Consider the following 27878-nt stretch of genomic DNA (forward strand, 5'->3'; position numbering starts at 1 on the left):
CACACCAGAAGGATCTAATCACATAGTGTTGGGGTTCTTAGGGAGTGGCTTGTTTTGGTCTTGTTTTGAAATGGGATAGCTTGATTTTTTTTTTTTTTGGCTTATTGTGAAAGTTGGGGTGTGTATTTACCACGTGAAAGTTGGCAACTGTGGTCTGGATATGTTGGCCAGTATTAGTGGGTACTTTACTTAGGTTTTGGAGTTATCCCTTGGAATTGTTAAACATCATAATTCATGAGCACTAGAAATTCTAGAGGTGAGCTGTTTTAACACCAATTTATGCTAAACTGATGCAGAATAGAGCATAAAATTTTTGGTTTTGCATCATAAATGTAAGGCCTGGCCTAAACTACAGGGTTAGGTCAAATTTAGCTGCATTAGGTTGATTTTAAAAATGACTGCGTCCACACAACCAACCCCGTTGCGTCAACCTAAAGGGCTCTTAAAATCAATATCTGTACTCCTCCGCAATGAGGGGAGTAGTGCTAAAATCAACCTTGCTGGGTTGAATTTGGGGTAGTGTGTGTACATATTGATTGGCTTCCAGGAGCTATCCCAGAGTGCTCCATTGTGAGTGCTCTGGATAGCACTTCCAACTCCGATGCACTAGCCAGGTACACAAGAAAAGCCCCGGGAATTTTTGAATTTCATTTCCTGTTTGGTCAGCGTGGCGAACTCAGCAGCACAAGTAACCATGCAGTCCCAGAATCACAAACTAGATCCAGCGTCTCCATTTCGGTCCACGCTGGAGCTAGATTGCTGTATGGGGAGAAGAATCTCTGCAGGCAGAACTCCAATTTGGGTTATTGCTGATTTATAGAAGTCAATTCTTAAAATTCAGTTTTAGACAGTCGATTGCATATGTCCACACTAAGTGCATTAAGTCAGTGGAGTGCATCCTCACGACCGTGGCTAGCACTGACTAACGGAGCAGTGCACTGTGGGTAGCTCCATGCTTACCATGGTATGGCATCTGCACAGAGAAAAGGCACAAAACGATTGTCTGACGTTCCTTTCATGGAGGGAGGGGCAACTGATGACATGGACCAAAAACCACCTGCGACAATATTTTTGCCCCATTGGGAGCTTAACCCAGAATTCCAATGGGTGGTGGAGACTGGGATAGCTACCCACAGTGCACCGTTCTGTAAATCAATGCTAGCCACAGTAGTGAGGACACACTCCACCGACTTAATGCGCTTAGTGTGGATATATGCAACCAACTGTAAAATCATTTTCTAAAAATCAACTTCTAGAAGATCAACCTAATTTCATAGTGTAGACATAACCCTAAGCAGGTAAGGGTTGGTAGACATTATTGGTCATAATTTTCCTAATTATGATCACACTTCAAAAGTGGGTTGTCAGCCATAAAACTTTTTATTTACCAAATAACTGAAGGCAACTGTTTCTGCTGCACTATAGTTGTAGGTGGCAGAGATGAGTTTTAATCATTTTTTAAAAATCCATGGCTATTGGCCATTGTTCACTGGTAAAGTGACCATCGGTTCATCTCCCCCTACTGCTTTGTCTTTCTTACAAAAAGAACCATGTCATAAAATGGACAAGAAGAGCTTCTTTTTTTCCAATACTATAGGGGCACATTCCCAGCTGGTGCAAATAGTCATAGCTGCAGTGATCAGCCCCATTGCTGTGCTCTCCCAAATGGATGATTGAGGGGAGATAGTGTTTCAACATAACCCATTTGCTAATTACGGTGTGAACAATCACTGGCCAGAACTAAACTAGAGTTCCTGCAATAAGGTACCAAAATCTCATCTAGAGACATTGGTAATACGGAGTGTTATAAATGGCCTGACACTGAGTAACTACAATTGCTATGGAAGACAGTGGTACTGAGCGCCACTGAAATCGCTGTTTAAGGTGCCCAACTCCATCCTCCTGGAGCAGGGAGATTTTTGACCACTAAACTGAAAATTAAACATGGGGCCTAAATTTAAATGGATAAACTGACCAAGCTTTTACACAGAACTAAACATAGGTAAAATGTGGTGACTGTTTAAAAAAAAAAAATAAAAATCCGTGAACCGTTTTAGACCAACATTACCCTGCAATTAGAGAACCAGACACTGCATGCTAAATTAGAAGTAAAAATGCTTTGTACATCTAAAAATCAATAGAGGAATAGAATGAAATTAAATAGAACATAAACAGTAGTTAGTAACTGGGATTTTAAATTTTCACTTTGTCATCCAAGAAGTTATAAGTAATGTGGATTTAAAACAAGCCTAAAGGGAAATACTGTTTGCACAAGTTTAGGTTAATATATTTAAAAAAAAAGCTGCTTCCCTAGAATTTCTTGAAGGAGGGAGACTGTGTGTGTGGAATGAAGTAGTGGTACACTTTAAATAAAAGCACTTGAAGAGACTATGGGATTAAGGATAAGCTTTTAGCTTTCAAATCGTGTTGATGTAGCACTAGTTTGAGTTGAAACACAATATTTGGCTTCAAGCAAGATGCCTACTTAACTTTTTTTTTATTTAGTGTCCACAATGCTCTGAGCATATATCCCATAACTTAAAAACTGTAAACACATCCAACTTAACCCCCTTCCTCAACAGTCTAAGGCTATGGCTACACTACAAGGCTTTTAGTGGCACAGCTGTGCCCCTACAGCCATACCACTAAAAGGCACGTGGTGTGGCTACTGCTTGTCAGCAGGAGAGAGCTCTCTCCTGCTGACAAAGAGCTGTTCACACTCGAGCCTTTCTTTGGTAAAAACTTTTTGTTGTTCAGGGGTGGTGAGTTTTTTGTTTAACACCCCAAATGACACAATTTTGCCAATGAAGTGCCAGTGTAGACAAAGCCTTAAAGGAAATAAATGGGCTTCTTTGCATGCTAGCAGTGTACAAATTGCTTCACTCCTCTAACCTTATGACTACACAACAGTGTCATTTGATGACCAAAAAGTCTATTTTAAAATGGATAAACTCTTTTCAGACTAAGATGTCTTCTCTCAAATTGCATTATATAGAACATTACCATAACTGGTGTGGTTTTTTTTTGTTTATAGGACACTCAGTAGGGATGTGCCTCTTTTAAAAGCTAGAGATATAAGACCAGATGGCACATTTGTCTTTATCCTTCTATCGGATTAGTGTACCTTGGATTTTTTTCCAAGACTGTTTTTAATACAAACTGGTCAGTGAAGAGCCTCTTAATATAACATTGACATTGATTGGGATGTGCTGCCATCTGTTTTTGGTGCTTTACATTTTAAAACACTCATCCCACACATCGCATGGACAGATCTCTGGATCGCTAAGGATCAGTGGAGATGTGAAGTAGTTAGCGTTATATAAAGGAAACTGATTTGATTTGGCCAGGTATAAGAATTTCTGGAATTCTTAATTAAACTCTTGTGGGGAAAATAGCTTAAGTCAGTTACAAATCTATACCATGGTCTCCTAATAAAGACTGAAGAATTACACCTCCTCTTTAAAAGAGCAGTCTTATTCACATCAACCATTTGAATTTTGTCTCCCTGTCTTACATGTGATTCAACCAAAAATAGTTTGATGCTGGGGGTTGAAATTGAGACAAACTTTAGATTGGGTAAATTGGAATAGTGAAGGGTCAGTGGGTTGCATAGGTTAAATGTTAATACCTTTGTGTAGCTGAAGTCTAAAGATCTTTCTGAAATGGTAAAAAGTATTTAAAGTCTAATGTAGACTCTTCTATAAAAGAGGGGAGTTTTGTTCTTTCCAGTGGCAACCACTAAACTGGAGAGAGTTTACAACAGCTACCATGCAGTCATATCCCATACCAGTTACCTCTCTAGCTAGAATAAAAAATAATTGTATGATATGTGAGCTTGTACTAAATCCATAAATGCTGTAGTTCATGCCTTTAGAAAATAAGGCATATAAGTGCAAAATAAGTGTCTGCATGTGTCTGATCATTCCTGTTGGAAGAAAGTGCTATTTTAAAGTCATTGTCTGAAGAAGCTTCTAGTAAGAATTTCAAAAGACACATTTTTCTGAAAAGTTCTGAATCTACTTTTACCTTGGGGCGGGGGTAGACTTTGAGATTAAAAGCTTTGAATTTTCTTGTATCTGAAATAGTTTAGTTTGGAATTTTGCTTCTGTCAGTGTGTATGAAGATAACAAGAGTTGCATCCAGAATTAATTATTTGACTTGTGTGTATTAAGTGTGTGGAGGGTTCCCCCCTCAGAATAGGTAGGGTGTGTGTGTATGTGTTGCATTATGTACAGTGGAGAGTTACATTTTCACCTTTTTGGTAGTTGTCTGAACTGTATTGAATAGGCATTTCTTCTGGTCAAACCTGACTCAAATTCTATTTAAGAATGACGTCCTCCTAAATTAATTTGTTTTGGTTTTCTGTATGGAGCTTCACAGGAGCTGTGAGCTTATGCAGAATAGCAGCTTGTTTATATAACCCGGTTTTCTACAGAGTCAAACTAAAACCTGCTGCTTGTTTCTGCCTAGTGACTTGTTGAATTTATATCATACTGCTGTGTCTAAAAATGGTGCTGGATGTGGAAGATACTGCTTATCTAATAAATAATGCAGTAAGTATTGATCTGGGGTGTGTAAAGACTTTTGAGACTGAACATTAGTGACATTGAACGTAGGTGAGAGAAAGTGTTATCTAAACTCACTTGGTGTTTGTGCATCTTGCATTTTTGGTGCATAAACCAAAAATGTGAATAAATGACTAAAGAAACTTGAGTAGAATTTACAAATTCTAGCATTTACTTTCAGCATTAGATGTTGAAGGTGTACTGTGTATTTAATATTACTGAGTTGTGAATTGGATTAAAGGTGAGAGTTTTTGTTTGTGTGTTTGACCCTATTTACAAGTATTAGGTATTCTGGCTTTGTACTGTAAAGGTGTTTGTTTGGATGTAGATGTATATTCATTCCTCTGTGCAGTCCTTTAATTTTGAGAAACAAAGCTACCCTGAAAGTATGCCTTAAGGCAAAACTCTTTTCTTTTTTTTTTTTTAAAAGGAGGGGGGGGTGTCAAAGCATGCCTGGAGGTGGCTAGGACTAAGGTTCTACTAAGCACTATTGCTCTTACCTGAATTTCATTGCTTGGCTAGTCACTCATTACAAAAGATTATGTTCAAGTGTAGTTTAGCTTTCTTTGTTTTTATTTCAACTATCTTTTAGTACTGATTTTCACAGAAGCATAGAAATGTAGGGCTGGCCAGGACACTGAAGTAATCAAATCCAGCCTCCTGTGCTGAGGCAGGACCAAGTAAACCTAGACCATCCTTGCAGGTGTTTGTCTAACCTGGTCTTAAACCTCCCATGATGGGGATTCCACAAATTCCCTTGAAAGTCTATTCCAGAATTTAACTACCCTTACTGCAGATTAAGCTCCTTACTTCTGGTTTTAACTCAGTAGAGATGGAGAACCTTCAATCATAGTCCTCTTGATAACAGCCCTTAACATATTTGAAGACTATCAGGTCCCCTTACAGCTGCTTTTTTTCCCCAAGACTAAACATGAAGAGTTTTTTAACCTTTCCTCATAGATCAGGCTTTCTAAACCTTTCATCATTTTTGTTGCTCTTCTCTGGATTCTCTTCAGTTTGTCCACATCTTAAAGGGTGGCACCCAGAATTGGACACACTATTCCAGCTGAGGGCTCACCAGTGCTAAGCAGAGTGGGACAATTACCACCTGTCTTACACCACGCTTCTGTTAGTAGATCTCAGAATACTAGCCCTTTTCCACAACTGCATCACATTGCTGACTCATAATCAATTTGTGATCCATTATAGCCCCAGATCCTTTAACAGTACTGCCGCTTAGCCAGTTATCCCCATTTTGTAGTTGTACATTTGATTTCCCCCTTTCCTAAGTGAAGCACTTGTCTTTAATGAATTGTATCCTGTTGACTTCAGACCAATTTGTCAAGATAATTTTGAATTCTAATTCATCTGCAAATGCTTGCACAAACCCTTCTAGTGGTGTCATTTGCAAATTTTATAATCATACTCTCCATTCCATTATTCAAGTCATTAATGAAAATATTGAATAGTACCAGACCAGGAGTGACCCCTGTGGAACTCCAGTAGATATGTCCTCTGACACTGAGCCACTGATAGCTGCTATTTGAGTAGTCGTACAACTGGTTGTACACCTACCTCATAACTTCATCTAGACCCCACTTCCCTACTTCACATATGGGAATGTTATGTGGGACTGTCAAGCCTTACTAAAATCAAAATATATGTCTGCTGCTTTGCCCCATCCCCTAAGCCAGGAACACTGTCAAAGAAGCAAATTAGGCTGGTTTGGCATGCTTAGTTGTCTGTTCCTTAACTCTAATATCCTTCTAGCTGCTTACAAATGGCTTGCTTAATAAGTTGTTCCAGCATCTTTGAGTATCAAAGCTAGGCTGACTGGTCTTTAATTTCCCAGGTCGTCTTTGTTCCCTTTTTAAAAGATAGTCCTATGTTTGCTCTTCTCCATCTTTGTGAGAACCTCACTTATCCTCATAAAGAAAAAGAAGACTTGTGGCACCTTAGAGACTAGCAAATTTATTTGAGCATAAGCTTTTGTTAGTCTCTAAGGTGCCACAAGTCCTCCTTTTTTCTTTGAGGATAAGTGAGGTTCTCACAAAGATGGAGAAGAGCAAACATAGGACTAACAGCTGCTACTCTGAAACTTATCCTCATGTGTTCTTGAAGATTGCTTCAGCTGGTTCCTTAAAATTTATCCTAAGGTACTTATCAGGCCCTGCTAACTTGAATGTATTTAACTTATCTAAATATTGTGATGTTCCCCTGACATTATCTGGACCAGTAATCTGCTAGGTCACTCCAATCCTTGATTCTGGGAGCCAGCCTTACCCTGCTCTGCTGTGAGAACCCTCACTCCTGGGCTGTTCACACACAGCCTCTAGCATGTAAGCTGCTCCCAGCTACATGAGTGAGCACTTTTGGCCAGGCGCTGCTTGATTGTGCAACCAAATGACACTAGCCAATACCCCTGGTCCCAGCCACAATCCTAGGAGCCTCTCTTTTTTGCAGTGTCCAGTTATGACCCCTGGATGTTGCAAGCTTATGTGAGTTCATCAATTTAACAAAGAAATTGATCTGCATTAGGCGTCTTATCCCAAGAGGAGTCTGACACTTCCAACCATATTCACTGCTTCAGGTAGAATAAACACTGTTTTATTAACTAAAGATAGATTTTAAGTGATTATAAGTCCAAGTATAACAAGTCAGATTTGGTCAAATGAAATAAAAGCAAAACGCATTTTAATCTGATCTTAGCACTTCCAGTGCTCTTACAAACTTAGATGCTTCTCACCGCTGGCTGGCTGCCTTTCAGCCAGGCTCTCCCCTTTCGATTAGGACTTCAGTCAGTTGGTGGTATCTGTAGATGGAGGTGAGAGAGAGAGCATGGCAAATATGTATGTCTTTCTTTCCCTTCCCTTTTATCATGTCCTTTCTTCCCTCTTGGCTTTGCTCCCCCCTTCAGAGTCAGGTGAGCATTACCTCATCGTAGTACCAAACTGACCAAGGAATGGGGGGGGGGGGGCAACTCAAGAGTCCAACCAATCCTTTGTTGCTGCCTAGGTTAGTGTCCTTTGTTCCTGTGTGGCTGGGCTGGGTATGTCCCATACATGCCCTGATGTGTGAACTGCCCCTCTGCTCTTGGAGTTTTTGTCTGGGCTTATTTTAAACCATGAGGACACATTTTCAGCTTCATAACTATATACATGAAATTGCAACCTATAACATTACTAGAACAACAATGCTCAGGGCATTATAAGCCTTCCGAAGACACTGGACATGACAAACTTTGCATTGGATACCACACAATCATTTTATAAGGATGCAGGGTGTTCCCCTGAGGTATAGTGTCACAATTGTTCTTTTCCTATTTTGGCTTGCATTCCTTCACCCTTGTAGTTATTAACTGGTGGGTAGGGTGGAGTATGCTATGGGACTGAAAACATTTGACACATCTCATGAATAAGTATTGTAGGTACATATCACTAGATAAGCATTGTCAATCATAATGTAGACAACAAACGTGAATAAAATATTTCACAAACTCCTATATTCACCACCACCACCTCTTTTGGCATTTAAAACCTAAGGAGACTTAAGTCGAGAATTTTGTACTAATGGTCACATGTATGTATGATCAGCTGAAAACTTCAAACTGATTTTTTTTAAAAAAAAATCATGTAGATGTTAGACTTCTTAGTACAAGATTGAACCACAACTCCTATAGCTACTGCTCCCAGGGGGCATTCTGCACCCAAAAATTAATTCTGTGCAAAAAATCTGCAACAAAATTCTGCACGCTATTTTTAAAATTCTGCCAATTTTATTTGTCAAAATAACATTACATAATCACATCAGTTTCAAATATTTTGGTAATAAGTTTCAAAATACCAGTCAGTAAGTATGTCTGTAACAATACAAATACACAATTCCCCCAGGAATAGTGAGTTAAAGAAACCCCTATGAAAACCCAGTTCCAGTTTGTCTCTTCCCTCCCCCAGAGCCCAGCTAGGGGTCCAAACACCCACAACTCTTCTCCCCCCCACCCCCCCAGCCATGGTGCCCTCCCAGCCAGAGCACTCAAGCCCAGTTGCAGGGTCCCCCAGCCCAGGTACAAGCGTTCCCTTCCCCCTGACACCTGCTCCCTCCCCCCACCAGAGCCCAGGGTTCCAGAGGGAGAAACAGCCAGATACTTGGTCCCAGGCTTGCATAGAGTTGCCTGTGCATTGCCATCTCCTTCCCTCAGGGTGTGCTGGGAACTGCAGCTGCCAGGAGCCCTCTAGCTCCCTCCACCAGCAGTGTTTTCTATGTGTGAGCTGGATCTAGTGGCAGCCAGCAGCACTGCAGCCCATTTCTGGGGGGAAGGGGGGAGAAATTATGCACACACAACATTAAATTTATGCAAAATTCTGCATTTCACAGTGGTGCAGAATTTCCCCAGGAGCAAGCTACTGATAACTGCTTAATGAGAAATGTAGCCCCCTAACAATGGCCTCCCTCAGAGTGCTGTCAGTCTAAACTTCAGGCTAGTACAGTATAAGTGTTTGTCATTTAACACTTGTAGGCATAGTGAGAGATGTCTGTTTTTTTATTTGTACTAATTTGTATTTGTTTAGTGTCTTCCTCTAATGGAGTTAAGATTTGGGCTACCACTAGTTATAACACTCATGGAGTGGTTTTATCTAGTACTGACCACAGACATATTAGGATGACTGCATCATCTCTATATCTGAGTGACACTTTTTTGTGTGGATGCTTACAGTAAAAATCAGTAAAGTTCACTGGGCACTTTGCCATAGTGAAACTTACTCTTTAAAGTAGAGGGCTATGTTTGTAGTCATGACAAGCACCACAGTGTAGCATGGCTACAACAGCACTGCATGTGTCTATTTAACTGACTTCTGTACAGGCTGTTAATGGTGGTTATTTATTGGCAAAGTTTGCAAGGCCTTATAGTCACTTCATAGCCTTTATCTCTTTGGATAATGTAACACTAACTTTTGAACACCATATCCAGTCAATCCCAGAACTTCAGGGAGTGTTCAAGGCATTAGAGGACAGAATGTTGGTTGTTTTGGTGATAATTGGAAAACTGAAAGGAAGAAATGGGGGAGGGCAACAACACATTAGACCCTAGCATCTTGTTAGCTGAGCTAGTCGCTTCAGTTGCCCATTTAATTGTTTGTAGATCAAATAACCAGTTGATGGTGTCCATTAATGCATTCCAGCATTAACAGTGTTCACTTTAGGTCTGCTCATTTTCTCAGTACATTTTGAGAAACGTTTTCTTCCTGAAAGACCAAAGAAAGGAGAAAAAATGACTGGGATGGGAAGGGTGGCAGGCATGTGGGATTGGAGAAGCATGTAAAACACCTGGTGGGGGTAGAATGGGGGACTCTGGTGGGAGACGGATCCTCTGGCATGGAGGGGGACTGAGGGGCACAACCCCTAGAATGTGGGGAATGATCAATTCTGGTATGGGGGGACATCCTGGCCTTGGCATGAAGGAGGGTTGCATTGAGTCTCTAAAATAGAGGGGAATGGGAGGATGGCATATGGAGCTTGTGGTGGAGAATGGAGGGATACAATGGGCCCTTTGCATGTGCAATAAGCTTGGCCTACAGAAGCAGCAAAATGTATGGCACCCCCCCAGTCTTTCTTAGTCCAATTTTAAAACTTCTATCAACACCATCCAGTGCTCTTGCCATCTATCCCATAAGATAAAAATGACCATGAACTTGGTGTCTGTATCAAGAGTCTGAATATTGCTGTGATGAGTTCCTTATTGTTTTTCCTTTCACTTTGAATGATGTCCAAATTATGCTGGATGTGCATGATGCAAAAGATCAAGTTAGTGTCTGAGTGAAGCATTTAAATAAGTAATCACTTGTTTCTTATTTGCAGGAGCAAGATGTTGAGACCCTTCATGGCTCTGTCCATGTTACTATGTATGGGACTCCCAAAGGAAACAGGCCTGCCATCCTAACATACCATGATATTGGATTGAATCGTAAGTGTGATCTTTCATACAGCTGGCCATCACTGTGCTGTTGTAACAGCTGATCACTTTGTGGTTCTTTAACTTACATCCTGCCATGATCCTTGCAGCACATTTGTTTTCAGGGGTAAAATTAGGATCTTGGTGTGTCAGCTTGCCAATAAATTGTTGATCAGTGCAGGTTGATCCAGACTGGCCTTTGCTGCATCCCAGTCTTAACTATGAGCCATTCCATAAAACCAATATGGAGGTACAGAGGAACAAGGGGCCCAGATTTTGTTCATGGTAGACTTTGGGCTAGCTGGCAGTCAGGAGGAAGGAAATGAGCCTGAATGCAGGCAAATAGGAGCAGAAAGTGGTGCCCTTTGACAGCTTTCCACTAAGATAAATGGCATCAAAAGACTAATTGTTGGCATGTGTGGAGCCACTCTTACCTCTCAGACATGATTTCCTTAATACCCTGTTTTTAAGGGAGAAAGTGGCTTGAATTCTGAGGATCCTAGAATATCAGGGTTGGAAGGGACCTCAGGAGGTCATCTAGTCCAACCCCCTGCTCAAAGCAGGACCAATCCCCAACTAAATCATCCTAGCCAGAGCTCTGTCAAGCCTGACCTTGAAAACTTCTAGGGAAGGAGATTCCACCACCTGCCTAGGTAACGCATTCCAGTGTTTCACCACCCTCCTAGTGAAAAAGTTTTCCTAGTATCTAATCTAAACCTCCCCCACTGCAACTTGAGACCATTACTCCTTGTTCTGTCATCAGCTATCACTGAGAACAGTCTAGATTCATCCTCTTTGGAACCCCCTTTCAGGTAGTTGAAAGCAGCTATCAAATCCCCCCTCATTCTTCTCTTCCACAGACAAAACAATCCCAGTTCCCTCAGCCTCTCCTCAAGTCTTGTGTTCCAGTCCCCTAATTTTTGTTGCCCTCTGCTGGACGCTTTCCAATTTTTTTTCCACATCCTTGTAATGTGGGGCCCAAAACTGGACACAGTACTCCAGATGAGGCCTCACCGATCTCAAATAGAGAGGAACAATCACATCCCTCTATCTGCTGGCAATGCCCCTACTTATACAGCCCAAAATGCCATTGGCCTTCTTGGCAACAAGGGCACACTGTTGACTCAGATCCAGCTTCTCATCCACTGTAACCCCTAGGTCCTTTTCTGCAGAACTGCTGCCGAGCCATTCGGTCCCTAGTCTGTAGCAGTGCATGGGATTCTTCCATCCTAAGTGCAGGACTCTGCGCTTGTCCTTGTTGAACCTCATCAGATTTCTTTTGGCCCAATCCTCCAATTTGTCTAGGGCCCTCTGTATCCTATCCCTACCCTCCAGCGTATCTACCTCTCCTCCCCGTTTAGTGTCCTCTGCAAACTTGCTGAGGGTGCAATCCACACCATCCTTCAGATTATTCGTGAAGATATTGAACAAAACCAGCCTGAGGACCGACCCTTGGGGCACTCCACTTGATACTGGCTGCCAACTAGACATGGAGCCATTGATCGCTACGCGTTGAGCCTGACAATCTAGCCAACTTTCTATCCACCTTTAACTTGCTGGCAAGAATACTGTTGGAGACCCTGTCGAAAGCTTTGCTAAAATCAAGGAACACATCCACTGCTTCCCCTCATCCACAGAGCCAGTTATCTTGTCATAGAAGGCAATTAGATGAGTCAAGCATGACTTGCCCTTGGTGAATCCATGCTGACTGTTCCTGATCACTTTCCTCTCCTCTAAGTGCTTCAGAAGTGATTCCTTGAGGACCTGCTCCATGATTTTTGCAGGGACTTAGGTGAGGCTGACTGGCCTGTAGTTCCCAGAATCCTCCTCCTTCTCTTTTTTAAAGATGGACACTACATTAGCTTTTTTCCAGTCATCCAGGACCTCTCCCAGTCACCATGAGTTTTCAAAGATAATGGCCAATGGCTCTGCAATCACATCCTCCAACTCCTTTAGCACTCTCGGATGCAGCGCATCTGGCCACATAGACTTGTGCTCGTCCAGCTTTTCTAAATAGTACCGAACCACTTCTTTCTCCATAGAGGGCTGGTCACCTCCTCCCCATGGTGTGCTGCCCAGTGCAGTAGTCTGGGAGCTGACCTTGTTCATGAAGACAGAGGCAAAAAAAGCTTTGAGTACATTAGCTTTTTCCACATCCTGTCACTAGGTTGCCTCCCTCATTCAGTAAGGGGCCCATACTTTCCTTGACTTTCTTCTTGTGGCTAACCTACCTGAAGAAACCCTTCTTGTTACTGTTAACAGCTCTTGCTAGCTGCAACTCCAGGTGTGATTTGGTCTTCTTGATTTCACTCCTGCATGCCCAAGCAATATTTATACTCTTCCCTGGTCATTTGTCCAATTTTCCACTTCTTGTAAGCTTCTTTTTTGTGTTTAAGATCAGCAAGGATTTCACAGTTAAGCCAAGCTGGCCACCTGCCATATTTACTATTCTTTCTACACATCAGGATGGTTTGTCCCTGTAACCTCAATAAGGATTCTTTAAAATACAGCCAGCTCTCCTGGACTCCTTTCCTCCTCATGTTCTCCCAAGGGATCCTGCCCATCAGTTCCCTGAGGGAGTCAGTCTGCTTTTCTGAAGTCTAGGGTCCATATTCTGCTGTTCTCCTTTCTTCCCTGTGTCAGGATCCTAAACTCTACCATCTTATGGTCACTGCCTCCCAGGTACCTATCCACTTTAGCTTCCCCTATTAATTCTTCCTGGTTTGTGAGTAGCAGGTCAAGAGCTCTGCCCCTAGTTGGTTCCTCCAGCACTTGCATCAGGAAATTGTCCCCTACACTTCCCAAAAACTTCCTGGATTGTCTGTGCACCACTGTATTGCTCTCCCAGCAGATATCAGGGTGATTGAAGTCTCCCATGAGAACCAGGGCCTGCGATCTAGTAACTTCTGTGAGTTGCCGGAAGAAAGCCTCATCCCCCTGGTCCGGTGGTCTCCCGGCAGACTCCCACCACAACATCACCCTTGTTGCTCACACTTCTAAACTTAATCCAGAGACTCAGGTTTTTCTGCAGTTTCATACTTGAGCTCTGAGCAGTCATACTATTCCCTTACATACAGTGCAACTCCCCCACCTTTTCTGCCCTGCCTGTCCTTCCTGAACAGTTGATATCCATCCATGACAGTACTCCAGTCATGTGAGTTATCCCACCAAGTCTGTTGTTCCAATCACATCATTCCTTGACTGCCAGGACTTCCAGTTCTCCCTGCTTCTTTCCCAGGCTTCTTCCATTTGTATATAGGCACTTGAAGTCACTGATCATCCCTTTCTCAGTATGAGGCAGGAGCCCTGCCCTCTCGCATGCTCCTGCTCATGCTTCCTCCCAGTAACCCACTTCCCCACTTACCTCAGGGCTTTGGTCTCCTTCCCCCAGTGAACCTAGTTTAAAGCCCTCCTCACTAGGTTAGCCAGCCTGCTAGCGAAGATGCTCTTCCCTCTCCATTAGTTGGCACCTGTCTCTGCCTAGCACTCCTCCTTCTTGGAACACCATCCCATGGTCAAAGAATCCAAAGCCTTCTCTCTGACACCACCTGTGTAGCCATTCATTGACTTCCACGATTCAACAGTCTCTACCCAGGCCTTTTCCTTCCATGGGGAGGATGGACGAGAAGACTACTTGCTCTGGGAAGAAGGATAAAGGAGTTGGAGGTGCCACGTAGTCTGCAGTGATCCGCTCAAGGTCATTCTTGGCAGTATCATTGGTGCCCATGTGGAGAAGCAGGAAAGGGTAGCGATCCAAGGGCTTGATGAGTCTTGGCAGTCTCTCCGTCACATCGTGAATCCTAGTTCCTGGCAAGCAGCAGACTTCTCAGTTTTCCTGGTCGGGGTGGCAGATGACTCAGTCCCCCTGAGGAGAGAGTCCCTGACCACCACCACCTGCCTCCTTCTCTTGGGAGTGGCGGTTGTGGAACCGCCAAGCCTAGGACAGGGCATCTCATGCCTTCCCATCGGCAGAGATTTTCCCCCTCCTGTATAATCCTTGTACCTATAAACAAAATTTTTCTAGATAAAAGGTGAAGGACCTTTGGGTCAAAAATAGCCTATATTTGGGAATCTTCCAAGGACCATGCACCAACATGTGCTTGATAGGGATTTTGGAGCAGGAAAAGGGTATACGTCACAAAATGACAAAAGGATGAAAAGAAGCTTGTGGAAGACTCCTTTTTTGAATTTTGTCCTAATGCTGCTGAGGGTTTAAGTATTTATTTAGCTATGTATGTGTCAGGATATCTAGAACTTTGTATAGATTCAAACCAGAATAAATCAATGGATGAAATGGCGTCAGCACAAAATGTGACGTTTCTTCTCAGTGCTGCATGATTTAATCTTGTATAGATGCAATCTAATAACGCCAGTTAGACCAAAAAATCAGATCTAATACCAAATATGTTTTTGCCACTTTCACTCCACGAGACTTGGCATTTCTTTACTCAGTTATTAATGTTTACTATTAGACCCATAGGCACTACCACAAGTAGAATTAGGGATTCATTGAACTGTGTAAACACACAGTCATGGTCCCTGCTCCAAAGAGTTTACTTTCCATCAGTAAGCCCATTGTAACTCATTTCTTCATGGTAGTTTGATAGAAGTATCCCTATACTTCATTTTGTATTTTCCATGGATTAGGGAGGGACAGGTGGCCTCTTGGCCTTAACAATAGTTGAGATTTCTATCTAGGAAGGAAGAAAAACCTGTCTTTATGCTATAAAGTTTTATTGTTCATCACATTTTATACTAAAACTACTCAGTTCAGTTACATGTGATGTTAGAGGTTGATAGCAGAAAAAAGATTAAGTAACTTTGCTGTTCCTTACCTTGCATTTTAACAAGGGAAGGATTAAAAAACTTATCCATTTGTGGTGCATTTCCTAACTTCTGAATTTCTTTTCATGTTTAACAGTGTAAATAGGTTATTTCTTGCTGGGTCTCACCCTAGTGCAATACAGCTGGCATTGGGTTTTAAGTTCAGGAGGAAATGAATAAACCTTAAACAGGCTTCTGCTGAAATCTTAAAGTGAGAAGTTCATATTTCTAAAGAACCCTAAATGTTGAGGCCTAATCTGCTTCATAGTATTCCTGTAAAACATTTTCATTTTAATGTATTCTGCTTGTAGCTAGCATAGGAAACCTCAGACTAGCATGGTGTAACTTGCAGTCCTTGGAGATAAGGACAAGAGAACTCTGCAAAAAGATAATTGACTGTCAGCTCTACTTTGGATTTGCTTTCTTTCACTTTTATTATAACTCTAAGATGACTGAAGTAAAATGGAAATTTTTTGTTTTTAAACAAATCCTGGGATAAATGCTTCTGCCCCACCTGACTTCTAGTTTAACTTTCATGTCAGGAATTTCCTTGAGACTTTGGTCTGCCACAAATTTTGACCGAGTGCCAGAATTTAACTACTTACATGAGAATTTCTTGGGAACTGTTCAGCTTTCTGCCTCAAGGTGTTAAAGTAGTAAAGTAACACCATTTATCTCAAACTTAAAGAAATGCAGACTAAAATACTTGTACAAACTCTCAAATTGCAGTTTCTTGTGGTGTCTGCATTACAACTGTGTAAGCCATTCAGTCTTTCATCTTAATGACTGTTACATTCTTTTTCCCTCTAAGACAAAACTTGCTTCAACCCCCTCTTCAACTTTGAAGATATGCAAGAAATAACACAACATTTCGCAGTCTGTCATGTGGATGCACCAGGGCAACAAGATGGAGCAGCATCTTTCCCAGCTGGGTGAGTTGGAGCTGGGGAAAGATCTTGGTGCTTGCATGGATTATCTTGGCCGAAGTGTGTGTCTCAAGACTGGATTGCCTTAAATTAAGATGTATTTTGGATAATCAACATGATATAGGAGGAGTTGCCAACAGGCAAAGGGAAATGGGCAAATGAAGTAAGAGTTGTACTGTGTAAGAGCTAGGTATAATAGTACTAATTAATGAGCTTTTACCCATGTTATGGAAGTTGGGCTAGATCCCTTACTTTTAAGCTGTGTGAAGTCTTGTTGGAAAAGATTGTGGGCCAGATTCTCAGCTGGCATAAACTGACATAGCTCCACTGATGTAACTGAAGCAACACAGATTTTTTTTAGAGCATCTGATAATCTGGCCTTGTGTGAATTCAGTGTACTTCTTGGTGCAATAGCTGTCTCATCTACTCAGTCTTGTGGATTTTGTGCTTCAAAGCAACCTAACCACTAACGTTGCCCATTTCCTATAACAGACTTAATAATAATAAAAAAAAACACCTTGGAGTTTGTGGCTTCATAGACAAAGGCCTAGTCTAAGCTTGCTAGTTCACGCCTGTTTGAGTGAAATCCGGTATATTAACAAAGCAAGGGTACCTGGCAGGACAACTTTATCTACACTAGGGCTTTTGCCAGTATAGAAATGGTGGTTCTCTTCTCCCTCCTCCCCCATCACACCCCTCGCTGACATTACTGAAAAGACTACATGTACCACAGCCAACAGTGTTCTTGCTTTCACTAGTTAGGAAACAAATGCAATTAGGAAACAAATGCAATTTGTACATGTTGTAGAGTATCTTCTCTCTTTGGTGCTTGCTGTCATTTTGAGTGGCCTGTCAGGAATGTCCCTTCAGTCTCTGGCAGGACCACTGGATTAGATTCTTCACCTGTGCCAGTTTGTCTTCTGTACATATGTTCTTAAACCATGTTGGCAGAAATAGTTGAAAACACTTTTTTTACAAATGCACATTTTTTTTTTTTGTTTTCTAGTCCAAAGTGGGTAGAGATAGCAGTGTGGTGTCAATTCATACATTTCTCACTGTTGGAGTGGGGTGGCAAATTCTAGCCAGTCTCCCTGTCCGGGACCCCATTCTGGTCCCTGCTCATCCCTCCTTCCAATCTCCTTGCAGAGACCCTTGTCTCTCTCAACCAGGAAGTCTCCTCTCTTACTCTGTGTGAGCCAGTGCCACCAGGAGTTGAGTTCTCTGGACTCCCCTGCATGCTGCTGTACTGGAACACTTTGTATGCTAGGTTGCAACAAACTTTGGCTCAGCTGCCACTTTATCTGGGGCAGCTTGGCCAACTTTGAGTGGCATTGCAACCCCATTAGCCAGTTTGCAATGCCACCTACTAAAATTTGGCCTGGCTGCCCCTCCTGTCAGTACAGAGGAATGGCAGGTCAAATTTCAGTGACATTACAACCATGTGGCCAGAGTAATGCTCCAGCAGCAATTGTATTAAGCATGGTTCTTCTTAAAAGTGGTCAGGTCATGGCCTATAGAACTTTGAGCAAGTGCAAAAACCAGGTGGGTAGGAGGGCAGGGATGGTGGCATTCCTCCTTTTTCCCCCAGTTGGCATCACTGAGACAGCCTCCTTTGTTCAAAACTTTTAAATCTAGTTCTAACCTACAGTTAAGTGCCAGTGGGGGCTTGTGGCTAAAGGGGAAGTAGGAAGCCAAATACCGTTCCTCTCTTGCCCAATATACAAAACCTCTTTCATGACCCAACATAGCTTCACCTCAAGGAAATTGATAATGGATGAAAGTAGACACTTCACAGGAGAACTGGTTTTTCTGCCTAGTGTTTTTGAGAGGCTCATTAGTTATTGAACACTAGCCAGCAAGGGCTTTATTTGCTTACCCCAGTAACATCTACTCTGGTGGGATATTTCTTGGATTCCAAAACAAAATCCACTTGGACACATTCTATAAAAGTCCTGTAGTATTGCCCTTGTAGGGAACAGTACTTCAAGGTATTAAAATTCTGGCCAGTTAGTAATGAGTTAGTTCCCAAAGTATTGCCCAGCTAGTCATTTAGCTGATTCTCTTAGACACTCAATAGACAAGCTGACTGTTAGCATTGCCATAGGTTAATGCTAATAATGAAGCACAGTTAAGGCAAAAGGGCTTATTTAAAACCCTTGGGGACAAGCTGGCATAGTTCTACTGACTTTTAATAGAGCACCAATTTCTATCAACAGTGAATTTGACCCTTAAACTTCTCCAGCCTATTCACTGCATGGTGGGATTTCAGGGTACATTTTTGTTTGTTTCCTACTGTTTTTTTTCTGATGCTTTAGGCTTGTTAAACAATGTGGAAAAATTTACATAAAAATAAAACTTTTTCTGAAATATACTCTGTAAGCTGAACCAGTAGCAGTAGTTCATCTTGCACCACTTTTTCTCCCAGCACATAGACAGCAGTTTTGCTTCAAACTCCAGGTGAACAATTATACTTTTTGGTTTTAGGCATATTCCTTTGTGGGTGACTTCTTGAACAGAGTTATTAGTTTCCCCAATATGAATTACTTGTAAACCACTTCTAGTTCGGGGTGGGGGGGTTGGTGCCCTCCCTGCAAGTGTTTAGAAGTAATTTTTTTCTGAAACAGATGTTAACACTTGCAGCACTTCTACAAGATAGGAAAGTACTGAAGTATTGGCAGATCTGGAAGCTGAGCCCAGTGAATCCTGAGATCACTAAACTCAGCTGTGTGTGTGTGCGTGCATTTTTGGAGGTGTCACAACAGTTCCATAGTTAAGATTGCATGTGATGAATGACTGACTGGTACAAAATTTGTATTTCAGATCTAAAGGGGGAGTGAGTTTGGTTTGTTTTTTTTACTGCCTAAAGTCAATGACCAGCCTCCTTTCTGAAGAAGCATCTAATGACCAACAAGACTGAGTCAAGAGTTCTGAATTTAATTGCTCCTGCCACAAAACTAGTGGCATTAGGCAAGTCACTTACCTTGAGAGTTGGTGGTCAAATTTTTACTAAACTTTTTTCTATCAAAATGCAGTTTTGTTGAAACTGAAATGTTTTGCGAATACAGATCAGCCAGGATCTGGGTAGGGGGGAGGAGTACAATAACCAGTAGTCTGGTGGTTAAGGCACTTACCTGGGATGTGGGGGATCCAAGTTTAAATCCTGGCTCTACTTAATTCCTGCAACCCAGGTGAAGTGCCCTAGCCCCTGGGCTATACAGTCAGTTTCTCTGGGCCAGTGAGTATTTTATTTCCACAGAGGGGAATGGCTGCAACTGCAGAGATGGAGAAACTGCTGCTATAGCCTGATGGTTAAGGTACTTGTCTGGGCTGTGTCTCTCTGCTCCAAATCAGGCAGAGCAGGGATGTGAACCTGGGTCTCCCATGTCCTGAGTGAGTGCCCCAACCACCAGGTTGTGTTTTACAAAAACTCATGATGGCTTTGGTTCCATATATGAACAAAAACAAATAAAACTTAATTTTTTAATGAAATGTAACTTTCCTGCCAGCCCTACTTACCCCATTTGCAAAATGACTTCTCCATTGTACCAGTGCCAAGGCTTAATTATTTTTTGTAAAATCACTTTCAGATCTTTGCCTGAATTGAGTCAGAAGTGCAAAATGACTTCTCCATTGTACCAGTGCCAAGGCTTAATTATTTTTTGTAAAATCACTTTCAGATCTTTGCCTGAATTGAGCCAGAAGTGCAAAATGACTTCTCCATTGTACCAGTGCCAAGGCTTAATTATTTTTTGTAAAATCACTTTCAGATCTTTGCCTGAATTGAGCCAGAAGTGCAAAGTATTACATCTATAACACCTACATCTTTTTACTTTAGTCTTAAATGTCCATCTGATCCAGTGGATGAAACCCTACTGGTGGGTAATTACAAATTTTACCAATACCTTTTTTCCCTGTAGATACATGTATCCCTCCATGGATCAGCTGGCAGAAATGCTCCCTGGGATCCTAAAACAGTTTGGGTAAGTAGAGTTGTATACTTGTCATTCAGCCTCCATTTTGGTCTCTGGTGTTCTGACAGTTTCTTCAGCATGTGGTGTACTGAATGGATAAGCAAGTTCACCTAACTTTTGGGAGAATGTGTCCAGCTTCTAAACTCAAATTTTCATGTGCTGCTTCTCAATTTTTGTCCCAACTCTTCATAAGTCCTTTTTAGAAAGATTGATTCACTGTCATTCTTTTTAATTTCCACCTTATTCCCTATATTGCACTTGTCCTTTTTTTCTAAAAGTAGTAAGTTTTACTGGCACTTTTCCTTGTTTTGAGAAGTCTTGTTCAGTTATTGCTTGTTCAAAAAATTTGCAAACTATTTATTTCAAATTTTTCTCTGGGTAGACTTCTCATTTAGTTTAATTTTAAATTGTTCATGGTGCAGACTACTTATTGCAGAAACTTGGACAGTACTCCTTTTGTCTTACTCTTTCCCTGCTCCAACAGTGATAAAGTTGTCATCTTGAAAATTTAATGTCCTCAAATGTGTCAATAGTTCAGTGTAAGACTCTGAATCACTAAATTTCTAGCATCTAGCCTCTCAGAGCAAGACATTCTAATTTGAATTCAGATAAATGTTAAACAAGCCTGTTTGGTATATATATTTTTTTTCCCACTTCTTAATGTCACTGATTTAGAGTACACCAGTCTCTTGTCATGTTTTTATTAAAATATTGTATGACTTGTTTTGTACTAATTTTTCTCCCCTTCTACTGTAGTAAAATGCTTTAATTTGCACTGTACTGAAATTGGTACTATTCGTACCTTATTGGTATATGCTGTTCAAGTTATTCATAAGACTAGTTTCAGTTCAGTGTATTCTGGTAACTTATGTATTGCCTGATAACTGGCATAACAGCCTTTCACTTTCACTGCTGAAGAAAGAAAAGATTGGGGTGACATTGTCCCATAGTCATGATAGGAGGCTGTTTAAAATAAGCCGTAGCTATTTCAGCACTTGGTATTTGCCAGGGAAATCTTGCAAATCAGGGCAGCTGATTTCCCTTCCAGAATCAGAATACTATAGCTCACCCAGTATATTTCTGTAAAGAAATACTGTAACTGTCACTATTACTAGAATGCAGATGGACAGATGTCCCATGAATATAACTATTTAGCTGAAACCAAGAGAGCACTAAGTTACTTTGCTAACTGTTAGGAGCAGATCTGTTGTACATTTTCAAAGCCCCACTGAAGTCAATGCAGTTGTGACCATTTACACCAGCTGCTGACCAGCTATATAATCATGAACTGGCATGTAGGAGGTCTTACCTAAAAGGGAGAAATTGGTTGGATGGAACTTGTTTGTTTCAGTGCACTTTTACTGACACACTTTTTTGTTTTGTTGCACATAACTGCTCTGTATAGGCTGAAAAGTGTTATTGGAATGGGAACTGGAGCTGGTGCCTACATCTTAACTAGGTTTGCTGTAAGTTTCATGGAGCTGCCTTGAAGCTAACCTACATGACCCCTGTAGCCTATGTAAATACTTCCTACCCTGCCATACCCACTTATTTAAGCAGTCAAGTTTTTAAAGTGAAATAACATTATCTGCAGGATGGCTAATTCAAAAGATTAGATCTGTTAAACCCAGGGCTCTACCCAGTTAACTTGTGGATGGTGGTTTCTTACATTTAAGGTAGAGAATTCCCATTAAAGTGAAGAAGTTAAATACTCAAAGTAATTTGGCTGGACAACTTTGATAATAAAGACAAAGCTTCTCTCTTTCACATGATAAAATTATACTTCCCAATGCCCTGCCCCAAAATGATTATCCCTCTAATTTAAACTCTGTACTGTTATATATCTGGTGACTTGCATGTTCACATGATTTCCTAAATTGCAGCTGAACAATCCAGAAATGGTGGAAGGACTAGTTCTCATCAATGTAAACCCTTGTGCTGAAGGATGGATGGACTGGGCAGCAACTAAGGTAAACCTTTTTTTTAAATCACATGCAATCTGGCTGGTTGGTTTTTTTTAAAAAGGTTTGCACTTGAACAATGGGCTCTTAAAATGTCACATCAGATTTTAGCTAAGCTTTTTTCAGTTTGTATTCCCTTATTAAAATTGTGGCTGCAATATTAAAGGATAATTGCTTTTGGTTCCATTCCTCAGTTTTAACTGGAGTACTTCCTGTAGGGTTGATAAAGTATAGCTCAGTGGTCTCCAACCCTTTTATGACCAAGATCACTTTTGGAATTTAAGGGCAACCCAGGATCTACCCTGCCCCACTCACTCCATTTCCCCCCTCACTTTCACTGGGGTAGGGGTTTGGGAGGGAGTGCAGGCTCTGGGCTGGGGCTAAGGGGTTCACAGTGTGGGAGGGGGCTCTGGGCTGAGCCTGGGGGTTGGGGTGCAGAAGGGAGCTCCAGGCTGGGGCAGGGGGTTGCAGGGCCACACTGGCCACTTCCAGGAGCGGCATGGGGCTGGGAACAGGCAGGGAGCCTGCCTTAGCAGCAGCCACACTGCACTGCCAGAGATTGCAATCAACTGGGAGTTCCTCTAGGATTGACCAATTGAGTGCAATAGACCAGTTGGTGACCACTGCTGTAGCTGTACCCAGCAGTGCCATTGTACTGTAGCTGTCAATTTATTGTAAATGCTTTTGTTGAGGTCTAGATCTGGAAACAATTTCATTGTACAAGCTAGTGCAGTACATAGTTTTCCATCTTTCAAGTGATGGTCCCTATCTATATTCCACTAGCAGGTTTATGCATTGTTACAAAGCTTTGTCCTTGCCTCCATGGGTCCTGTGTTTCCTGGCAGATTTCACTAGCCTCAGAGGCTCACTGTGACCCTCCACATAACCCTTCTCTCTAGAGACAAGGGTCAGTCTACTGAGCCATTTTCATCATAACCAAGCGAGGGAGGTGAGAAGTTATCCTTCCTTGCAGTCTCTCTCTCTCCTAGTCTCAGTGATTAATCAGGGGGCAAAGTCAGGGGAGCCCAGGCCCACCCTCTACTCTGGGCTCCAGCCCAGAGACCCTAATAGTATCAGCTATGGTAGCTGACCCTTTCAGAAACATGACATGTACAATTCCCTGGGCTACTTTCCCCACAGCAGCCCTCACTTCCTCAAGCTCCACTTCACCCTTACCTCAGGGCCTCCTTCCTTGTGCCTGATATGGTGTGTACTACTCAGCCTCTCCAACACCACAACTTCCTCCCACAGCTCCTGACATGCACACCCACCTGACTAACTGGGAGGCTTTTAACTAGTTTCAGCCAGCCCCTGATTGGCTTCAGGTGTCCCAATCAACCTAGCCTTCTCCCTGCCTTCTGGAAAGTTCTCAATTGGCCCCAGGTGTCTTAATTGACCTGGAGCAGCTTCCATTTCACTTATCCTGGTACCAGGGATTTGTTTAGCCTGGAGCTAATATATTTCTCCCACTACTTTACTTTTCTATAGCCATCTGGCCTTGCCCCATCACAGCATGCATGCCATGTGTCCGGAGCCAGAGAATTTGAAAGTAGTAGTGTCCATTGGTTTGCACCCTGTCTTCACCTCATGGTTTTGACCAAGGTGATAAACTGGGGTGGATTGACCATGCCTCCAGTTCCTTCTCACTGCCTTGTTGTCTGAGTAGGAGCTGTTAGTGTCCTCTTGTCTGACACACTTTAAAAAAACACCCCAACCCGTTTTAAAATTGCATGTAGTTTTTCTTGGTTTTGCTGTTTTTAGTGTATAGTAGTAGCTTTTAGGAGAGAGACTTTGGGGAATCCATTTACCAGTCCCTATGCCTGGAAACTGGATTATGCCTGGGTTCAAGATCTGCATCTCCTGCCTACATTCTTCTCTGTACATGAACAAACATCAGTGCTGCCTGTGGTACATGAAGATAGGCTGGGGACAACAGGATCTTGTGGGCAATGCATTAGTCCCACGGATGAACTGCTTCTACACTGAGTACGGTTGATCTTGTGCTTTCTTGTCTGTTTGTAATAAACGGTGGTGTCAGACACAATGAGAACATGATGGGAAAGAATGGAGGAGAGACATGCTGTCCATAGTGCCCAGCACTCCAGAATGTTGATGTGCCTTCTGGATTCCTGAGATCCAAGTCCCTTGCGTCATGTGCTCACCCCATCTAGCAAATGATGCATCTGTGAAGTGTTGGAAGAATGGAATTCTGGCGCAAATCTGCCCCAGGTCTATCCACCACTGGAGGGTGGAGAGTACTTTGGGGGGAGGGGAGACACATGCGTGGATAGACTCTGGAGCCACAGCTGAAGACTGCAAAGGCAGAAGCAAGAAAGGCTGTGATGTACATGCCGTGTGGCCAATGAGGGATAGGCAAGTATTGACCAGAACAGAAGGACCGTGGACCCTTCTGGTAGAAACCTGGGTTGCAGGTTCAGGGCCAAGGTTGTTGCCTGGTTTTATCTCAACCAACCCATACACTTACCTACTTCCTTCACACCTCATCAGAGGAGCAGCACCTTCACTCCCTTGATGTTGCAGGACCTTGGCCTTTTACATGCAGAGGAAGAGACTAATCAGGAAACCTCCTAGACTGTTGCTATAGCTGGAATAATTAAGGGGCAGGCAATCTCCACACAGGATTTCTAAATTGATTTTGGGATGCATTCTGCTTTGCTATTGGGATTGCCTCCACCTGTTGGGGTGAGAGCCCATTCCACAAGAGTGCAAGCATCAACTACAGCCGCCCTGCACAATGTGTTGCTTCCAGTTATGTAGGGTAGTACATTCCTTAGCTATGCATTACTCCTTGGCACAAGACTCTGTCACAGATGCCTCATTTGGCGTGACTGTCTTCCTGTCCACTGTTCCATCCTCTTCCTCGCACCCTCCTCTGAATTAGGTACTGCTTGTTAATCACCCTCTGTGGAATACAATGGGGACCCTCAATCAAAGAAGATGCAGTTACTTACCTGTAACCGGAGGTTCTTTGAGATGTGCAGTTCCACTTCCCACCCTTCTTCCCCTCTGCTGCGGATCTGTTCAGTTTGCTGTGGAGAAGGAACAGGAGGTCCAGTCAGTCTGCTTTGCTCTTTATTACCTCAGTTGAAACCAGGAGGTAAAGCAAGGGTGCATGCACAGACCAACAGACTACTACTTTCAAATTCTCCAGCTCAAGATGCGTGTTCATGTGTAAACCCTCAGTGGAATACAGATAGGGATCACACATCTCAAAGAACCTTCAGCTACAGGTAAGTAACCACTTCTTTGCCCATAGCTTTGCCTGCCAACCAGAAATCCATAATGTGAGCTAGGGCATTGAAAATTAGGAAAAGTACATGTTTCAAAAATGTTAAGGGCATCAGGGAAAAATGCATTAATTAACTGCAATAGCCAGGAGGGTTATGACACAGGATCATCAAGAATGTGTCACTGTCTTAGAAGTGACACCTCTGTGCAGTAAAATGCATAATAATCTTCATGCATCTTCTGACCACATTTTAATCTAAAGACTAAGGGATACTAAGGACCTTAAGCTTCAAGGTCTAACGTTTAAATGAGTGAACAATGCAAGCCTAAAAATGGTATGTACAAGCTAATACTGGACAAGATGCATGGTTTTTGGACATGTTTGTAACATGTTCATATTAAGTGTTTGGGCATACTTGCACCCCAGAAAACAGGTGGGTGGCTCTAAGTCTCTGCATATAGAACTTCCAATGGATAAATGGAGGAAGTTACAAAAACTCTGGTATTTCTAGGCTAAACAACTTGTCTGCCAAGTCCTGAATTGAGCAAATCAAGGCACACCTTGTAATGCCATGACAAAATGTGCTCTGGTTCCAGAGATGGGGGGGGCGGGGTGTAGGATAGTCTCTCATAAGATTGAGATATTTACCTCCTTGGTTTAACAACAGAAGAGGGGCTTTACTGGATTAACAAACGTTACTTGACCTGGGAGGGACTGAAAAGCTACTTATAAAGATGGGCTAACTGGCCTGCAAAATAGGTGATCACCTCACCCAATAGCCTTGGCTCACTTAAATTCTTGTGTCCCATTCCCCGTGCTTCTCTCAACACTCATTCAGAATCACTGAGCCTCACGGTGGTATCATTGGATTTGGCTCCTTTCAAAACTTATTTGCATTTGTTCTGGGAACTACTACTGCACATGTGTTGGGTACCAATGTAGGAACGCTATCCAGATGCAGGTGGTTTGTCCTAAAGGTAGAATTTTTGGCCTAGCTGTTTGTGGGCTGTTCGTAAACGAAGTTCTAAGAAGGAATGATTACATGAGTATGGGGCATTCTTTCCTCCATCTACTGTGCATTCACTATGATGCTTATATGCTCACACTAAGTAAACTGCAAGGATATTCCAAGAGTTCTATCCTGTGGGCACTTTTCCAGTGTGGTTTGTGCTACTGGCACTTGTAGTGCCCTCTGACATGATTACTAGTAACTAGTGTAAATATCTGACCTAATCCTGGGAGAGCTAGCACTTCTAGCTGAAAAATCTTCCTTTGGATTATGCTGGTCAATGACTCTTGTTTAACTGTTTCTCACTGTTTAGATTTCAGGATGGGCTCATGCCCTTCCAGATATGGTCATTTCACATCTTTTTGGGAAGGTAAGCTACTTTGAGGCTCCACTTATTTAGCTCTCGTATTGTGGGGAAAGCTAATGTCACCTTGATCGATTGGTCCAGCACTGATCATAACACATCATTCATGTTTTAGCCATTCCTTCAGCTGCCTGCTGGCCAGGCTGTCAGTGGCAATGGACACCTGATTGGCATAGCACACTGCAGCCCAGAACTACTGAGCTCAAGCAATCTGCCAGCCTCAGCCTCCCAGGTAGCTGGGAATACAGGTGCGCGCCACTGCGCCCAGTGATGCTAGTGTATCATCCTTCAAACATTTGAAAACTTGTACTTTTTGTACAATTTTAAAATACCCCAAACTGAAACACAAGCTATAACTTGTGAATAGTTTGTGGTTGAAACGCAACATTTTAAATTCAAATGTTTCCAGGTGCAACTTCCCCTATCACTGAAGTTTGATATGCAGTGTATGAAAGGCTGCATATAGCCATAGTGGAGAGATTTAATTGCTTGTTAAATTGGTGAACTAAATATCATTGTCAAGTTCTAAGCACAACTCACTGATTTCAGTGGCAATTTCTACTCTAAACATTGATAGTACAATACAGCTTATTGTTTTGGCTCCTGATAAGAGCGCTCCTGCTGTATTTTGGCACCACAATTCCTAAATCCAGAAAACAAGTTACTGGTATAAACTAAGCTTTTTTTTGTGCCTACCTTAATGTCAGATGCTCTATTTTCTAAGGCTTGTGTAGAGTGACTCTTAAAGTACTAACTTTCAAAGACTGCAGTTTTTAAAGACCTTGAAGCTTTGCTGCTTGCTCTTGTCTTGCAGAATTGAGCTTAGTTTTGTAGATGTTCAAAGCTGACAAATTAGTGAACGTCTGTTTTGGTCTGAACATAATTACTAAATGTTTTTAAAAGTCTGGCTCTTAATCCTGAAGTGTGTTAGCAGTTTTAACTGTATTTCCTTGATACTATATATCTCTCCAGTGACTTTTCTTTGCATCCTTTTGGTTTGTTAGAAAGGATGTGTATTTCAGGTTGATCATCAACATTGCACAAGCAAATTGCAAACC

At 42.1% G+C, this 27878-nt stretch overlaps 1 protein-coding gene across 1 annotated transcript in view; it reads left to right on the forward strand.

Moving 5' to 3' along the window:
• NDRG1 (N-myc downstream regulated 1) overlaps positions 1–27878 on the forward strand; it is a 65471-nt gene that overhangs the window by 25988 nt on the left and 11605 nt on the right. The window contains exons 4-9 of the mRNA XM_084618711.1: positions 10422–10527; positions 16151–16271; positions 20183–20245; positions 21642–21702; positions 22120–22206; positions 26770–26826. Coding sequence (XP_084474837.1) covers positions 10422–10527; positions 16151–16271; positions 20183–20245; positions 21642–21702; positions 22120–22206; positions 26770–26826 — 495 coding nt within the window. The remainder of the gene's footprint in view (positions 1–10421; positions 10528–16150; positions 16272–20182; positions 20246–21641; positions 21703–22119; positions 22207–26769; positions 26827–27878) is intronic.

Source organism: Lepidochelys olivacea (genome assembly GCF_965140295.1).
Source record: "Lepidochelys olivacea isolate rLepOli2 genome assembly, chromosome: 2".
Taxonomy (NCBI): Eukaryota; Metazoa; Chordata; order Testudines; family Cheloniidae; genus Lepidochelys; species Lepidochelys olivacea.